The 17,589-nt window shown below is 38.5% G+C and overlaps 1 protein-coding gene across 2 annotated transcripts in view; it reads left to right on the top strand.

Moving 5' to 3' along the window:
- The window catches only part of LOC309473931 (CMP-N-acetylneuraminate-beta-1,4-galactoside alpha-2,3-sialyltransferase-like), a 46,910-nt gene extending 30,811 nt beyond the window's left edge, over positions 1-16,099 (top strand). For both annotated transcript variants that reach the window (XM_082136215.1, XM_082136214.1), the window contains 4 exons: positions 183-369; positions 9,035-9,181; positions 12,277-12,423; positions 15,430-16,099. In XM_082136215.1, the coding sequence (XP_081992341.1) occupies positions 183-369; positions 9,035-9,181; positions 12,277-12,423; positions 15,430-15,519 (571 nt within the window). In that variant the 3' untranslated portion in view covers positions 15,520-16,099. The remainder of the gene's footprint in view (positions 1-182; positions 370-9,034; positions 9,182-12,276; positions 12,424-15,429) is intronic.
- Positions 16,100-17,589: the final 1,490 nt, after the last annotated feature.

Genomic DNA, 17,589 nt, shown 5'->3' with positions numbered 1-17,589 from the left:
AAACAAAAATTCCTTTCACTACTTGATATTTGGCATATTAACAGAAATCAGTTGTTGTTTCAGAAGGGTAACAAGTTAATACATTTGATGTATAATTATGAAAATAAGCATTAACATTTAATAATGTTCACTGATGGATCTCAGATTTGGATTTCATGTTGATATTTGTCCTCATGGTTCAGACTGAACGAGGCTCCAGTCGCCGGGTTCGAGAAGGACGTGGGCACGAAGACCACCATGCGCATCACATACCCTGAAGGAGCCATCCAGAAACCCGAGCGCTACGAGAAGAGCTCGCTTTTCGTCTTCTCCGCCTTCAAACCCATGGACTTCAAATGGCTGCGTCACATGGTGTACCAGGAAAAGCTTGTAAGACATGCAAAAAACTTGACCACTCATACAGCACATGACCAACAAGCTCACAAACAAAACTGCATTCTCTATTTATTTATTTTTTATTAAATGTATTTATCAAATATTGTGACTAATTTGGTTCATTTGCATCCGTATTCTCAGTTCCATTTATAACATGTTTAAGTCTATTCCACAGTTTTTTCTTTAAAATAGCTCCGAAAATGCAAAAAACAGAACAAAAAGAAAGTCGTCTGATTAAAAAAAATCAGGCATGCATATTTTAAAAGATGATTATTAGATGTAGACCTGCAGTACATGTACCAGTAGGGGGCAGCACAGTGTGTGTTCTGTACACTGATATTAAATATAAGTGACAGGGATCAAAAAACAAGACTTTGTTTTATTGCTGGCCCAGTTGTTGTTGTTTTTTACTTGCCCCACCAAAAAAAGACTGAGCATTTTTTTATTTTTAGCTACATATTTTTAATCTTTTAAAATAAAAAACGCTAAAACATATGTTTTTTTTTTTTTGTTCACAGTTAAAAACAAGCTGGAAATTATAATGTAACTATAAATATCAAGCACTTTTGCTGTAACAGGGATGAAGTTTTTTGTAGGTTTCAACACATTCTTACTGATGCTTTCAAAACTATACAGTCATCTTTGCAGTTTTGCTCTGTTAGGCAGATAGATAACGTTATCGTGGTGTCATAACACTATTGTCATAACAATGTTACAATGTATGGAAGAGGGATGGATTTACAAGATTGATGAGTGTAAAAGTGCTGAATCCAATCTTAAGTGCACTGTAAAAAAAGAAAAGTTGACTTAACCTAAAATGATAAGGCAACTTGCTGCACAGATTTTTTGAGTTGACTCAACCAAAACATCTCTATAGTTGAGTTGACTCAACTATAACATCTCCAGTTGAGTAAACTCTATTAGTTGAGTCAACTCAAAAAAATCTGTGCAGCAAGTTGCCTTATCATTTTAGGTTAAGTCAACTTTTCTTTTTTTACAGAAGTTTGTCAGCGCAGGTACTCATGAAACGGCACTGGCGTTATGAGAGTAGAGCCGGATGAGGCTTTGTGTTTCATGCAGCTGTGTGTGAGACGGCCAGTGTAGCGTTTCCTCAGGCGACTGACAGGAACTCAATGATGTGCTTAATTGTGTAATCTGGGCTGCAGAATGGGCACCTTGTCTCCTGGGTTTGGGTTCAGTCAAGCAGCTCTTTCTCGCCGTTATCTCCAGAATGCTAATGAAAATGCCGCACACATCTGGTCTCTGTTCTGCTTGAGGACCGTCTCCCATGATGATGAAAGCTGACTCTAGTTCGCTCAGCTCAAGGACATTTCCGCATTATTTGGATCCCCGGGTCACAGCGCTGTAATAAAAGTCACCAACGTGTAGCTCGTCGTCAGGAGTTGCTTGTGATATTTCTGTTGCCACCGTTTAGCACTGGCTATTTTTCAGTGAATCTGTATCCATGCACAGGTTGTGGGAGAGCAGTTCTGTATGCTTGACTGTATCCTGATAGGGTTGATAGTGGCTGGGATTTGTTGATGTGTCTTTAGAAAGTCTCCATACAGCACCTTTTCCCATGGGCCGCAGCTTGACTTACTCTTTCTCTAAAAACACAGATAACGTTCCTTCTATATCCTACTCCATTAGAATTCCCACCGCCAGCCAAAAAGCCATTAGGACTAAGAGAGAATTGTAGGTTCGGAGAAGAGCGAGAAACGAATCACTTGAATATGGTACGTGAGTGTTCTTATGTGAAAGGGGTCCTGAAAAAGAAATATATTATGGCTTTAAATGAAAGAAAAAAAAATCTTAAAGATCCTGAAGTCTTAAAAAGTCTTGGTTGTCACGTGTAGAGAAAAATGGAGGCATTCTGGCAGATATGAGAGTCTTTTAATAAGGCATCTCTGAGATAAAGATGCAGCATCTCATGACTTTTCCTTTTTGTCAGTAAGTGCACGCTTTCCGGAAGAATCTGTCATTAACTGATTTACACGACTGCTCAAAGCTTGGGATCTCTAAATATTTTTGTAAAAAAAAATTTAAGTCCAAGCCCAAGGCTGCATTTATTTGATCAAAAATACAAATAAAAACAAAAATATTGTGGAAAATGATTACTTTTTATTTTTTTTATTTTTTTTACACAAATTTATTCCTGTGATCCAAGCTGAATTTTCAGCATCATTACTCCAGTCTTCAAAGTCACATGATCCTTCAGGAATCATTCTGATATGATGATTTGATGCTCAAGAAACATTTCCGATTATTATCAATGTTGAAAACAGTGATACATTTTTATACAGTACCACTACATTTAATAAGTGTTTAAACAACAATTTTTACGGTGTAAATGCTGCTTCAGACTAGCCTGGGTTTCCCCATGCTGCCTTGCTCGCAGCGCGATTTTATTCACGCCATGGACCAGATTTTCCCCTGAAAAAGGGAACCAATCACAGAACGGGGAGGGAGCAGCAAGACGATGACGACACCGAAGCAATTTGTTTATATCTATGGATCCAACATGGCATCAGACTCGACGTTACCCTCTACCCTCATGTTTATCTTGCACAAGCGGTAATAGTCGCTAAACGCCATCGTGTACAAATAAATCTTTGACCCATCGTCTTTTTCCTCGTCGAATTTCTGTCGCTCAACATTCGTCATCTGGTATAATTGAAACGATTGGCTATGAGCTATGTACAGGCGCATTTGATAGACATTCGTAGCACCCAATAAACGCTCTGGGCATTCGTAAACCACGCCTCAAATACGAGAAAATTAACATGTGGTTCCCAGACCAAGTCTCGACGTTAGCCAGGCTAGCTTCAGACTGCAGTGTAAAGACAGCTGAAGACTAAATGTGACCCTGGACCACAAAACCAGTCACATGGGTCAATTTTTTTAAATTAAGATTTATACATAATTTGAAAGCCGAATAAATAAGCTTTTCATTGATGTGTGGTTTGTTAGGATAGGACAGTATTAGTCCGAGATACAACTATTGACCATCTGGAATCTGAGGGTGCAAAAAAATCGAAATATTAAGAAAATGGCCTTTAAAGTTGTCCATTTATGTTCACGATTGTGCTGCATTCACTCACAAAAATAAATGTTTTATATATTTACGGTAGTAAATTTACAAAATATCTTCATGGAACATGATCTTTACTTAATATCCTAATGATTATTGGCATAAAAGAAAAATCAATCATTTTGACCCGTACAATGTATTGTTGTCTATTGCCACAAATATACCCGTGCGACATGTGACTGGTTTTGTGATCCAGGGTCACAAATTTTCATCAATTATGCTTGTACATTTTTAACAAGGAATATACAGGTACTGCAGTAACTATGATTTTTATTTTTTATTTAAAAAAAAAACTAAAAACTTTGATTGTTTGAACTAGATTTTTATTGTATTTTAGTTTTTGCAAAAGTATTTTACTCTTTAATTTGCATTAAAAAGTCTTAAAATGGTTTTACGTTTATTTCTCTTAAACATTCAGCTACTTTGATTGTTTCAAGATAGATCGTTTCATGCCATAGCGTGCGTTTTAAGTAGATCCATTACCTATTACTGCCAAAACAGTGATTTACTGAACAAACTGAACAATAAATGAACCAATTTAAGTCGAATTTGGGTAATTTTGCATAATGATAAACAGACTTAAACCGAAAACTTCACGGCTAAGACCGGTGAAATGAATTCTTCAGATAATTGTTTTCAGTTTAAATGTCTCTTCCACTTCGAGAGCATTATCCGTCACTGACCCGTCCATGTGAAGCATTCGTTCTCGTCCTACTGCATGCTACAATCACGGCTCTAATTTACACGTGAAATTGAGCGGAACGTGTTAATTCGGTGAAGGTTTTGAAGTGTGCAGTCCGTCTTGTAAATATTCTTCCGTTCAGGACATTCAGTCAGGAATACTGATGAGGATAATTGAGAGGTCAGAGATGAAGTAGATGTTTTTTCATTCGTGTGTGTTTATTGGCTGCAATCTTAGCTTGTGTTTCCTTGACTTGAATCTTTGTTGATTTGGAGTTAAATTGCAGCTATGTCTTCTGAAAGCAAAAGAACGGCCAAGATATCTTGTCGTAAATGATGCATCAAAACAGCTAAATCATCGGTAGTCTTTGCGTGGCCTGTTTAGACTAACGCCACCATATGTGAGATGTTAGCCCAGCCGAAGATCTGCCGAGTTGTGTCAGCTGTCCTAGTTGTGGACAGGGTTGTAGTTGCTGTCCTTTTGCTTTTGTCTCCTCTTTGAAATCGGCTTCAAACATGGCCGTACGGTAAAGTAAACATGAGCTGGTGGACAAGGGGTCAATAAAATAACTGCTGTTGAGAAGAGAAGAAGAGAAGAGAAGAGAGGAGAAGAGAAGAGAAGAGAAGAGAAGAGAAGAGAAGAGAAGAGAAGAGAAGAGAAGAGAAGAGAAGAGAAGGACCGTTGAAAACATTTCATGAAAAATAGAGAAGAAAATACTGAATTCGAGAAGATAAGTTTCAGTTTTACTAGGATCATTTAATGTGACTCAAATTTAAGAACTTTTATAAAGAATATATTAGAGAACTTGATTTGACTCAGGAATAGAAGAGAAGGAATATCGCAAGAGCATTTGAGAAGATTAAAAAATGATTGAATTTGAAACCAATATTCAAATTGCCTTGATGTGACTCCAATTTGAGAACATTCAAGATGGTTTAATAACTAGATAAATAGATTAGAGAATATCTGCGATTTGATCTGACTCAAACCGAGCGAACATTTCAAGAACAAGATTGAAAACTGATCGCATTTGAAAAGGTACGATTTACTTTGACTAAGAGGACTTGACTCAAATTTGAGATCGTTCAAGAAGGTTTGAGATCATTTGAGAACATTTAAGAAAAATAGATAAAGTCTGATTTGATTTGACTCGAACAGAACAGACATTTCATAAGATTAAAAAAAGATTGCATTTGAAAAGATGCGATTTTATTGACTCAAATTTGAGAACATTCAAGAGGGTTTGGGATTATTTGAGAACATTTAGGAAGAATTTGAGAAGATTTGATTTGATGCGAGAAGAGAAGGAACATTTTACAAGAAGATTGAATTTTGAGAACATTTGAGAAGATTTCATTCAGCTCGAGAAGATTCAATGTGACTATAATTTTTGATTCGACATGCATGATTTCTTTTCTTGGGACACATCCTAAATATAACACTTTTTTTTTCTTTCTCCAAACCCTGATGAGCTCATCTATTCTGTCATCCGGAGCCATCCTAAACATGCAGCCTAGGAAGGAACCGAGCTCATGTCTATAAATCATTAGATGCTTTGTATGACATGTTCGGCGTACACACTGAGACACAATAGTGTTTATGATTGTCAAGTGTCTTCAGAGTCTGGTGATTCAGACATGAGGAGACCGAGGGTTGGGGGTCAAGGTCAGGGTCAGCGACCTCTACCACTCCTCAGACTCCTGCAGAAAGCCTCAGTGGTTTATGAATGCCACAGTGTGTGTCAGCCCACTGGAAACTGATGGACTCTGTGATAAAGTCTGCGACTCGCACCTCCAGAGTGCCAGAGCGACTGAGAGCGGCCATTGTAGTGTGTGAGCCGTAATGGCTTCCACGGCCCCTCTGAAGAGCAGGCAAACACACGCCCACAGGTTACAGGCCAGCGTCATCGCTCAGAAATGTGTCAGGAACTCTTTTAACCAAAGAAAGAGAAGTTTGGGGCTAGAAACTAAAGGGTTTGAGGATTACCCATCCGGGGAAGCATGTGAGTGTGTGGATGACATCGGATATGACCGAAAGTAATGACTTTGACCGATTTGTTACATTTGATTCAGCTCATGAGTCTTTTTCCGATTCATTTATAAATGTATTTATTTGAGTAATTGAATTGAGATGTTTACTTCTGAAACAGAAGTCAAGTGTTCTGGAAGTAATTGATTAGTCATTCATTCTCAAGAGAGAAATTGAGGTTTAAAGTTTACAAGGTTTCTTTTTTTATTTATTTTAATTTTTCATCAACCACATTGAAAAGACTAAAAATAGACATGATGACAATTAAATTATTTTCAATTAAAGCATACTCTTGATAAATGTATTATTTACTGATTTGCTTGTTCACTATATTTATTTATTTATTCATTCATTCATTTATTTAGTAAGTTAGTTTACCAGTTTTTGTTTTGTGATAATGACCAACTAACTATATATTTAACCTTTACATAAGATTTATAATTCATTTATTAAATTATGTATTGTTAACCAGTTACTATTACAGATTTAGTTGTGTGTTAGTTTGTTTTGTGATAATGACCAGCTAACTGTACATTTATCCCTTTCATAAGATGTATTTCTTTAGTTATGTACTGTAGATAACCGGTCATTATTACAAATTATTTTTTATATATGTATTTAGAGACAGGGACAGGCCAACTGTACATTTATCCATTAAATGTGATTTTACGATAAAACCTAAAATAACCTGTATTTTTATGCGTATAATGAATAACTAAATATAAAGAAATATATTTTTTCATTTACTGTTTATTGCCACATTGTGTGCTAAACACTCATCTTTTTTTAACTTCATTTAAGTTTTTTTGTTTTTATTTTATTTGTATAATCTTGAGAAATATTCAGGAACTAAGTTTGCTGAAAAAGTTATCATTTATTTATATACACACACTCCTGGGCAAAAAATAGTCTTCCCTACTGTACATGAATAAATTATAAATAAATGAATAAAAAGTCAAAAAAGAACAGCATTTATCATATACATGCATACATACATACACACACACACACACACACACACACACACACACACACACACACACACACACACACACACACACACATCAATATAACTCATAATTCTGAATTAGACCACTAGCTCACACTAGCTCTGTACATTGAGCAGTGCAGAAAACACTGCGCTCAGATTAGTTGTCCGTTTGTTGCTACGGCAGTGTTGAGTGACCGTGTGTGTGATACAGCACAATAAGCCATTTGGACGGCACTATCAGGCGGACACACATCACCAGAGTTCAGAGTTCGTGATCATTAGTCAGCTCTTTTTTTACGTGCGGGTCTGTTTCCAGCAGCTCGGTGACAGGTATCAGAGAAACTCTGCGTACAAAGGCCTCGTGCAATGTAGGAGGAGGATCCAGCCCAGGGTGATTGATACAGGGTCTTCCTTGCCTTTCTGGCTTTGTTTGCGCTTCTTGTTTTTCATGGGGCTTTTAAATGGCCCCTCTCCTCTCCACGGTGCGGGGTATTGTGTTCACCTCTCTCTGCCTGAGCCACGTCACATTTTCCACCTGTGTGTTTATCACTCTCGCCCTGTCAGTCTCAACAACACATTGCCGAGCGCTCGCTGAATGTTTGCCACTTTATCTCTCGAAGTTTACTGTGGTAGGGTAGAAAAACAGATTTTTACTGTGCTTTCTGCATTCTTAGTAATGCTGGTCAGACTTTTACATCATGACTTATTACTGTAGTCCTGAATTTTTAAGAAATTAATGCAGTGTTTCGTACAAACTGCTTTGAAATGGCATTGATTGGGAACACACTATAAATCAAAAGGTTTGGAGTCAGGAAGTTTTCATTTAATTCAGCAAGGATGCAATGAATGTGCATTATTTTTTATGATTTTTGAAGGATCATGTGACACTGAAGACTACAGTAATATTGATCACAGGAATAAACTACATTTTATTATATATTTAGATAGAAAATAGTTCTTTTAACTTAGTTTTACTGTATTTTTGATCAAATAAATGCAGCCTTGGTGGGCAGAAGAGACTTTCACAACCATTTAAAACATCTTACCAACTCCAAACTTTTGAATGGTAGTGTAGAAATGAATCACAAAAGCTTTATAAATACAATGGCTTCATTCAATATCTTCTACATAGCGAATGCCACGAAGTTGTCATGAATTGACTGAATCAGTTGATTGGTGTAGACGATTGTAAGGGAGGATCTTAAACGAGGCTGATGGCGACTGATGGTTGAGTGTGTGTAATGCCGAGTCACACATGGTTTGTGTTACATCAGAAAACCACAAGTAAGGCTCTCTGGGTCAAAGCACTTGTTGTTTTTGTTCAGTTTTGTGACCCACTGTAAAGCCCGTCCCTTCCTTGAAAAGAAAACACAAGCTTTGTGCGGGACGTAATTACACAGCGTGTTTATTTGTGACTTTCAGGATTGGGATGCCGTTTGATGAAATCCCACCGGAGTTGTCAAGCGTAGTTACGGCTTCTTCTAACAGTCACTCTCTCCCAGGTGTGTCCGTACGGTCCTTGTTATTGGTTGCAGGTGAAGTGGGCGTCCCACGGGGAGAGCGAGAGGTCCGTGTTCGGGCACGCTCTTGGCTTCGAACGCAGCGTCACCCTTTTTATTCTTAATATCAAAGTGAGCGGATTATTTACTCAGCTGAGAGCGTTATTCAGCGGCTGCGAGTGACTGCTCTGTGTCGGTTTCCCTTAAGGCCTTTCCGTAGTTATAATAGCGTATTCACAGAGCAGGAGTCAAAGGAGTGTTTGAAAAGAAAAGCTGCTTCTGCTCACCATCAGAGAAGTCACGCAGGTTTAGCTATTCATTGCAAGTGTTCATTCAGCGACGTGTGTTGTGTTCTTGATGTCTTTCAGAGGAGTATGGAGGGATTCTGGAAGTCCGTGGCGCGTGTCGTTCCCAGAGATGCAGAAGACATGCGGATCCTGAACCCGTATTTCATCCAGGAAGCGGCCTTCAAATTCATCGGTCTTCCACATAACAAAGGCCAGATGGGAAGAGGGGTGAGGCGCAAACACAATAATCATTTAAGCAGTCAGTTCATGAGAAACCCAGCATTCATTGCTATTAAAATTGGGGCAATAGCAATATAGCTATGAAAGCATAACCTCACCAAAGCCTTCAAAACACATGAACTCGCACAGCCAGAGTAGAGTCTGCAATACGTCACGAGAGAGGGCATTAAGTTAATGCACTGTTTACTCCTGGTATTAAGATGTGTTTTGGTCGATCAGATCACAAGTAGACGAGGGAGACACATTCCCGTTTACACCTGGTGTTTTAATCCGTCTCTTTTGTCCACTTTCAATCACTTCTGTCCTGATTTCTTCAAGGAGAGGGTCTATGGGCGGGTAAATGTATGGTTTTTTTCAGATCTTTCGATCTAATAGACAAAATAATCTCAAGCAATTTACATATGAACGTGAAAGGAGACGACGGAAAAACATACAGAGAGCATCAGCTTTAGTTTCTGCTCTGACAGACACAAGACCATCCGAACGCTGTGAGTGTGTGTTAGACATCAGGAATGGAGAGAGAACATTGTGCTTGGTATGTTTTTCGTCTTCAAACCAAAACAAAAGAGTTAAAATGAATTGAATGGCATTTGGCAACACAAGTCATCAAGCTTTTATTAATATGATATTCTAATGTCAATCTAGCTTACTGCCATGTGCAACAAGTGTCCCATAACAACAGAGTAATGTTTTTAGTATGATTGTTTTAACCAAGTAAACCCAGAGAAAGTGACCTGGATGAGTAGTAATTCAGCACTCGCAGCTGTTTAATTAGAATTAAATAAAATAATTAGATTTTAAGTGATCAAACGTAACTTTACGAAGTTCAGGGAAGGAGGAGGCGGACATTAAACGTAACTTTAATCGTGAGATAAACATAAGCAACAAAACGAAAGGACTTTACTCGTAACTTTACAAAGTTCAGGAAAGGAGAAGTAACATTAAACGTAACTTTAATCGTAAGATAAACATAAGCAACAAAACGATATATACAGCGGCATATAAGCATAATAAAAACAACAACATAAACTCTCGGCCCCGCCCTGCAGCGGGTCATCGTTATTCTTAGTTAGCTGTGTCCCAAATGAGGCACTATGCACTTATACACTATGTACTTATGCCCTATGTACTCAACCGTGTAGTGTATGAACTTTATATGTTTATTTTATCTTTCAACATTGGAGTCTGATAGCCCCTCCCCCTCCGCTACGTAATTAAAGCTGCCTCAGTTTGAGTGCATGAAGTGTCCAACGTTCCACACGGTTAAATAAGTGCATCATCCGGGAACTTAAAGTGCACTTTTTCTTTTTAGAGTTTTCAGTACGCACTACTCGCAGCATTTCTACTACAAAATGGCATAGAATAGTGCACAAGTACGCGATTTGGGAATCAGCTCCTGACTATATGAGTCCCGCCTGATCCAGGGTCTGTTTATCCTCTGCTGTCATGGAGACGAGTGTTTGAGGGGCTCGAGCTGTGATGCGTTTCCTGTTATCAGCATGCAGGCGGAGTGTCTGGAGCAGGATTAGCCTAGAGAGTGTCTCACTGTGGTGATAAGACTTTCACCGTGACTCTCGTCTCCCCGATGGATCAGGTCGTGACTGGATGATCCTTCTCTGCTGATAAACACACACACACACACACACACACACACACACACACACACATCTCCTGCTCTCTCTGTGTCTCTGATAAAGTCAGTCACACGCTGCATTATCTGCACTGAGGTGTGTGAGCAGTGCACTCAACAGTAGCATTCAGTCCATCCATGGCTGTTCAGTGTTGCACATCCATCTTCAGTCATGCATTTAATCTTACAATTAACATATAGTAATGAATAAAAACTTGATTGTTTCATCATTTAATAGAAAATGACTACTTGAGTATAAATGTCTGATGTTTTTCCAGTTTACTTTTTGACTTTTTGCAGACTTTTTGCAGCTGAATTATTTTACTCTGATACATTACTTTTGCACAAACAATATAGTTGCAAGTTATCCACCTTATTTTGCAACATGTAAGTACGCTATTTTCTGTGAATACACAAGACTTCTGATTCATTAGCCTCTATAGGTAAATAACTAGAAGAATAATGAAGTAAAAAAAAACAACCTATTTTCACTACAAACTAGTACGTTTATAATTTTGACAATACATTGAAATAATATGGTATGAAATGCCAGTTTGCAATATCAAGCAGCACAACGAGCCGTTTTGTAGTGGATGAGACCGGAAGCCAGACACATTCAATTTACAAATGGCTGTGAATATTTTTTTTTCTTTTGAGTGAAATTGGTTCATAAACTGGTCTGAATGAATCATTTATAAAATGGGTTCTCTGAAACATTCACCCATACACTCACTTACTCATTCATTCACTTACTCATTCATTCACTTACTCATTCACTCACTTACTCATTCACTCACTTACTCATTCACTCACTTACTCATTCACTCACTTACTCATTCACTCACTTACTCATTCACTTACTCATTCACTCACTTACTCATTCACTCAATTACTCATTCACTCATTCACTCACTTACTCATTCACTCACTTACTCATTCACTCACTTACTCATTCACTCACTTACTCATTCACTTACTCATTCACTCACTTACTCATTCACTCATTCACTCACTTACTCATTCACTCACTCATTCGTTCACTTACTCATTCACTCACTTACTCATTCACTCACTTACTCATTCACTCACTTACTCATTCACTTACTCATTCACTCACTTACTCATTCACTTACTCATTCACTCACTTACTCATTCATTCAATTACTCATTCACTCATTCACTCACTTACTCATTCACTCACTCATTCGTTCACTTACTCATTCACTCACTTACTCATTCACTCACTTACTCATTCATTCACTTACTTAATCTGAGTTGATAATTTTTAATGTCAGTTAAGTCTCAAAAAACTAAATTTTTCTTAATGTGTCTTTAACTTGAGTAATTTTCTATAAAGGTATCTTTGCCCTACCTGTATGACTAGTGAGTACTTTATATGCTGTCACTGAATACTAATCAACTTGTAATGCTAAAAGTGTTTTATTTCCTTCAGAATATTCCTACACTTGGTACTGTTGCAATCACAATGGCCCTCCATAACTGCGACGAGGTGGCGGTGGCCGGATTCGGATATGACATGAATTCACCTCGTGCACCTCTGCACTATTACGAGAAACTAAAGATGTCTGCAATCAAAGAGGTAACGGCACCACACTGACCTGATCTTAATGATTGCTCGCTTCCAAAACTAGCCACTTTACTACTCGTGTTAAAGAGCAATATTTGGAATTGATATTTAGGAAAAAGTTTACCTTTCAACTCTAACATTAAAAAAAGAGGAATTCACTGCTTTTCCCAATAGATTTTTGTCACTTCCAGAGGCATTTTTACCTTGAACCCTGGTGAATTTCTGACACCTGTCCTGTAAATGTAAATGTGTCTGGTCAATGGTCTTTGGGAATATCCCGTCCGTTGAGTCACATCCACAAACGGGTCACATGACCTCACGGCTGCCGCTGCTCTCTGTTCTAGGAAAATGCAGAAACCCGAGAGGTTCGAGTAATGAGCCAGACTTGTGTGCGTGTTCTCTGCAGTTTCACTGTTGATTGATACTGTAGCTTGCCAAGCTATTCATAAAGTGGAGTAGTCAGATACTACAGGAAACTAACGGGGAATCAACAATAAGGATTTCTGCTAGTCCAGGCCTGTAGGTTTACTTGCCCCATCACAAAAGAATCATCAGTTTTTATTGATAGCAACATATTTTTTATTTTATGTTTTTGCTAAAAAAAATATATCTACAAAGTTCTGTCAAAGTTCATTTTCAGTGGCATCGCTAGAAGCCAGAAGCAAAAAGGAAATATGTAGAAAATGCATTACGCTTTTTTTTGTTGCAAATACAATATTGGATTTTAAAGGGCCCCTATTATGGATTATTCTTTCATGTAGTGTGTCACATAGCTCTAAAAGAATGAAAACATCCTGCAAAGTATAAATCTGAAAGTGCATCGTATATTAAGTTGTCTTTCAAAAGTAAGAGTCGACTCGGAGTCAATGAAATGAATCGTTTTTCAAACGAGTCATAAGCCGTTTCGTTGTGACGTCAAGACAAAACATTAGCATATTGCCCGCCCACTTATTGCGCGCGCAGACACCAGGGAAAACTTGAACCTCAAACACTTCAGCTGATTCCTGTGGATACTGGATAGCATCATGTCCAGAAGACTCTGTGCTTTACAGTGTGAAGGTAAAGCCAGTTTATTTATTTTTTTCACTGCCCAAGAACGAGCATGTGAAGAATCAGTGGTTAAAGTTCATCTTTACCACGATATCACAGCACTATAATCCTAGACTTTTGCTGTGTTCCCTTTATTTTACTGACGACTGCTTCTCGAATCTCGGAGTTCAGTGTAGGATTCGCAAACCGCTTGCTCTTGAAAGATGGTGTTCAAAATACTTAGTTTTGAGTTTTATATTGTGTAGATCTCCTGCTAACTGGCTAACTCACGTGATCACTGTCTGGCATTAATAGTGGCACTGCTAATCACTATTACCTAAAACTGTCTATTAATGCAGATCATCTGTTGTTCTCACTACTTTGAGGAAAGATTAAGCATGGAGCAATATTTGTTTTACCAATGTTTGTTAGTCATTCATCAGTCATTCACGCTAGAGCTCGGCTAATATATACATTGCATTCATGCTTTGCATACATGCACTGTATACAGTTTCCACATGTTCACCGCAATATATTAGAAAAATACTAATACAGTACAATTAGTACAAGTAAAATAATCGGTTTGTTGATGGACATGCACTTGTTCATGCTGATGGTGAGGAATTACAGTTGCAACATCTCATAATGTACCTCAAACTGAGTAGTGTATGTAATGGATTTTTCTAAATCTGACTGTCTAGAATAAAACTGTTGCGTCTACACATCGACACAGAGCGTCTACCAATCGACACTTAATAACTTTTATACTCCAGCTCTTTGCGTCTTCAGTCGACAACTGGCCGAGTCTACTAACCTAACTTCTTTGCTGCGCAGCATAAATAACAAATGAGACAGACTTCAGTAAATGTTCAGTTCTCGAGCAATACTCAGAGAATCTCCGCCCAACAGAAAAATATAACAGGCTTTATAGGGTAAAGCCAGACACATCAAAATAGAATCATCATGACTAATTGACTAATGTCAAATTGTTTAAAGCAAGCCCCCCCCCCAGGAAAGTTAGTCACCATCAGACATAAAAATGGGAAGTGTAATAAAAAGTTTATCATAAGATAAAAATCTAAAGTCAGATTTTCATGGTTAGTAACATAATTAATCTTATCTAATTAAAATCCACCGCACGTATCACTGAGAAACACTGAGTCCTGCTCGAGTCGCGATGGAAGTTCAGGCTGAAGAACTAGTTCTTCCAAAGTTTCATAAATGGCCTCGCACTCGGATTGATATGGTAAAATCTACGTCATTGTTCGTTACTAAGTTAAGTTTACGGTGTAGAAAGCCTCAGGACATGCAGAGCTGCGCGCTGTATGAGGTAGACCAATCACAACAGACTGAGCTGTCTGGCCAATCAGAGCAGAGCAGCTTGCGGAAAGGAGGGATTTAGAGAGATTGATTCGTCTGACGAGTCGTTTGAGAATCATTGAAAATGTGGTGATGTGCAAATGTGTATTATGAGGAAATGAAACAGTTTTTTTGACCTTTGATGCATGTCAACCTGTTGTAGGAGACTCCAGAACAACATTAGGAACCTTTAAAATAGCCATAACTACTTATTCAACACACCCATGTTGTGTGAAACCAGCTCTATTGTCAGGTCTACTCTATTGTCATTGTTGACTTGTGTATATATATTTTTTTCAATGTGTATTTAGCATGTACATTTTATATCTTAACAAAAGTAAACATGGATGATTCAGCTTAAATTACCAACAAAAAAAAAATGATCTGCAGAAATCAGTAGATGGCACCATATTTCATTGTGATTGTTGTGTAGTGCGGTATGACAGACTGTCGTTTTACATGTTTACTGGAGGTGGACCGTCCAGACTTCTTTTGTGGGTTGTGAAAACAAAAGCAAAGCTGCATGTGCAGACGTCATGCCTCTATTGAGCGCAGCATGTGACAAACTCTCGATGACCGTTTACTCCATTGTGCTCTTTCTGTTTCTCTTTTTCTCTCACACACACCCAGTCATGGACACACAACATATCCAAAGAGAAGGAGTTTCTCCGGAAGCTGGTGATTGGGGGCGTTATTCAGGACCTGACCAATGGGATCTGACGTTACATCCCCATCATACAGCTGATTGCTAGTATTATTCACCGTATCAAAGTGGTGACTGCCATCCCAGCTGATGGACTCTCACTAATGTGAGCCGGAGGAAGTGACCTCGCATCATATGCTGGACAGTATCCATGGCAACCTCACCTCAATCATGGTAACGCTTGATTTTTAGGATGCCTCGTAGACCAGAGTCCGTCCCTACGCGCTACAGCGCCTGACAAAGACTGGAAACGTGCTGCTTTCTCCTGTCTTTTACTCCACAGCAGTGGCTGTGAACTGGACTTAGTATTTATTTTAGACAGTATTTTAATCGCCGTCATCTAAGATGCTTTATTTTTTAAGCCAAGACAACTTTAATGCTTTGATACTGTTCTCTTCAATCTCAGGCTATGCACATCAGCACAGTGCACAACTACACACAACGAATGATTGTCACCTAATGATTTTCTGCTGCTCTTCTGATGTGTGCCATTCAAGCAAATCAGTGTTCACTTGTTTCCTGCACCTTCCACATGTATATCACTCTCCGTGTGTAACCTGATCATGAGACCAGATTAAAGTATTGTCAATATTTATACATTCAGTCTGAAAAGGGCTTTTCATTTCAATTGTGGACTGTGTAATAATTCAATGTGCACTGTGTAATCAAATCTCATGATTCTCGATACCAATAATGAAACAACCTATACAGTAAATATTCTAATAATTCAATTTAAATGTACAAGTTTTTCTAAATAAATTAATCGTATTACACGTACTAGCGTGCAACAGAAAGAAAAATCCACAGGGGAATACATTTTTAACAGACCTACTGTAAACTACGGTGTTAAAACTATCAGCCTGCATTTTTGCAACTTATTTTTTAAATAATCACAATTAAAGCTGCTCTAAGCGATGCTGGGTGACGTCACTTCTTGTGCTAGCTCGACCCTCCCTCCTCCTCATCCTGTCCTGGCCCCTCCCCCTCCCTTCCGTGCTTCCTGAAACAGTCATGAATTTGGGACTTTGCGCATTCCTTCTCCTTTTCCCTCTTCTTTGCTATTTGTTCATCGGAACGCCGTCTCTGTCGTGTCTCGGTCATATCAAAATTCAAGAGAATATAATTCTAACGTTAGTCGTTGTCGTTGTTGTCTAGGACATCTCTCCTCTAGCTAACTTCACTCCTCATGCTTCGCTCTCCTCCGCTCTCCTCCACTCCCCCCTTCATGTGCATGCGCACAAACCCCCACCCCCAAATCATTCTGGTCTGTGATTGGCTGGAACACTGTTTGTTATGTTTCGTGGTCCAGGCTGGGCCAGTTTGTTTTTCTTGCCGTTTGTGGGGCCTGGGCTTTCTACAGAGACCGCATTTTTTTAGCTAGCGGATAGTGAGGAGATGTACCCATGAGCTGTATGTACACATACAGCTGACATTAAGCTGTATGTGACAAAAAAAAATTCCGGCCTAGAAAACGCGTGACACCTTAGAGCACCTTTAACAGTGGAATTTCTGTTGAAAACTACGGTACCCATGATTCTGCACAGAAATCTCCACCAGTCAGAAAATCAGAGCAAACAAATTGCACCAAGAATGCTTTAGTGCCGCCCACTCCCATTAAGCAGTGAAAATGATGTGTGTGTATAAAGGAATTGTAGTTCTTTCCCTCATTTAAGCTGTTATGTTCTCAGTCTTGTACCTCTGGCTGGTTTGACTCATGGCTTATAACTCTATCAAAGTAAAAAAAAATTGAACAATGAATGAAAACAACCCTTTGTAACCAAGGCTGCTGAAAAAGTGGACCGGCACTGTTGCACTCTGTCATACTGAACATTGAAAAGCCAAGCTCTGCCACTGATTGACTATCCAATGTTCTAAGAAAGTTATTTCTGAATGTTCTCGGAACATTCAAAACTTCCCGTTTTTTTTTATGTTTATAAAACGTTCCTTGGTTATGCAAACTTTAAGGGAACATTCCATTGGATCATTCTTCAAACATGATGGGAATGTTCTCTGAAACAAGCAGTAACATTTAAAAAAACGTTAGACGAAACCGTTTCATTAATGATGTATTTGTGCTAACGTTCTGA

This window comes from Leuciscus leuciscus, assembly GCF_965113295.1.
Source record: "Leuciscus leuciscus genome assembly, chromosome: 14".
Classification (NCBI taxonomy): domain Eukaryota; kingdom Metazoa; phylum Chordata; class Actinopteri; order Cypriniformes; family Leuciscidae; genus Leuciscus; species Leuciscus leuciscus.
Note: the sequence above shows the minus strand (reverse complement) of the source record. Positions and strands in the feature narration are given on the sequence as shown.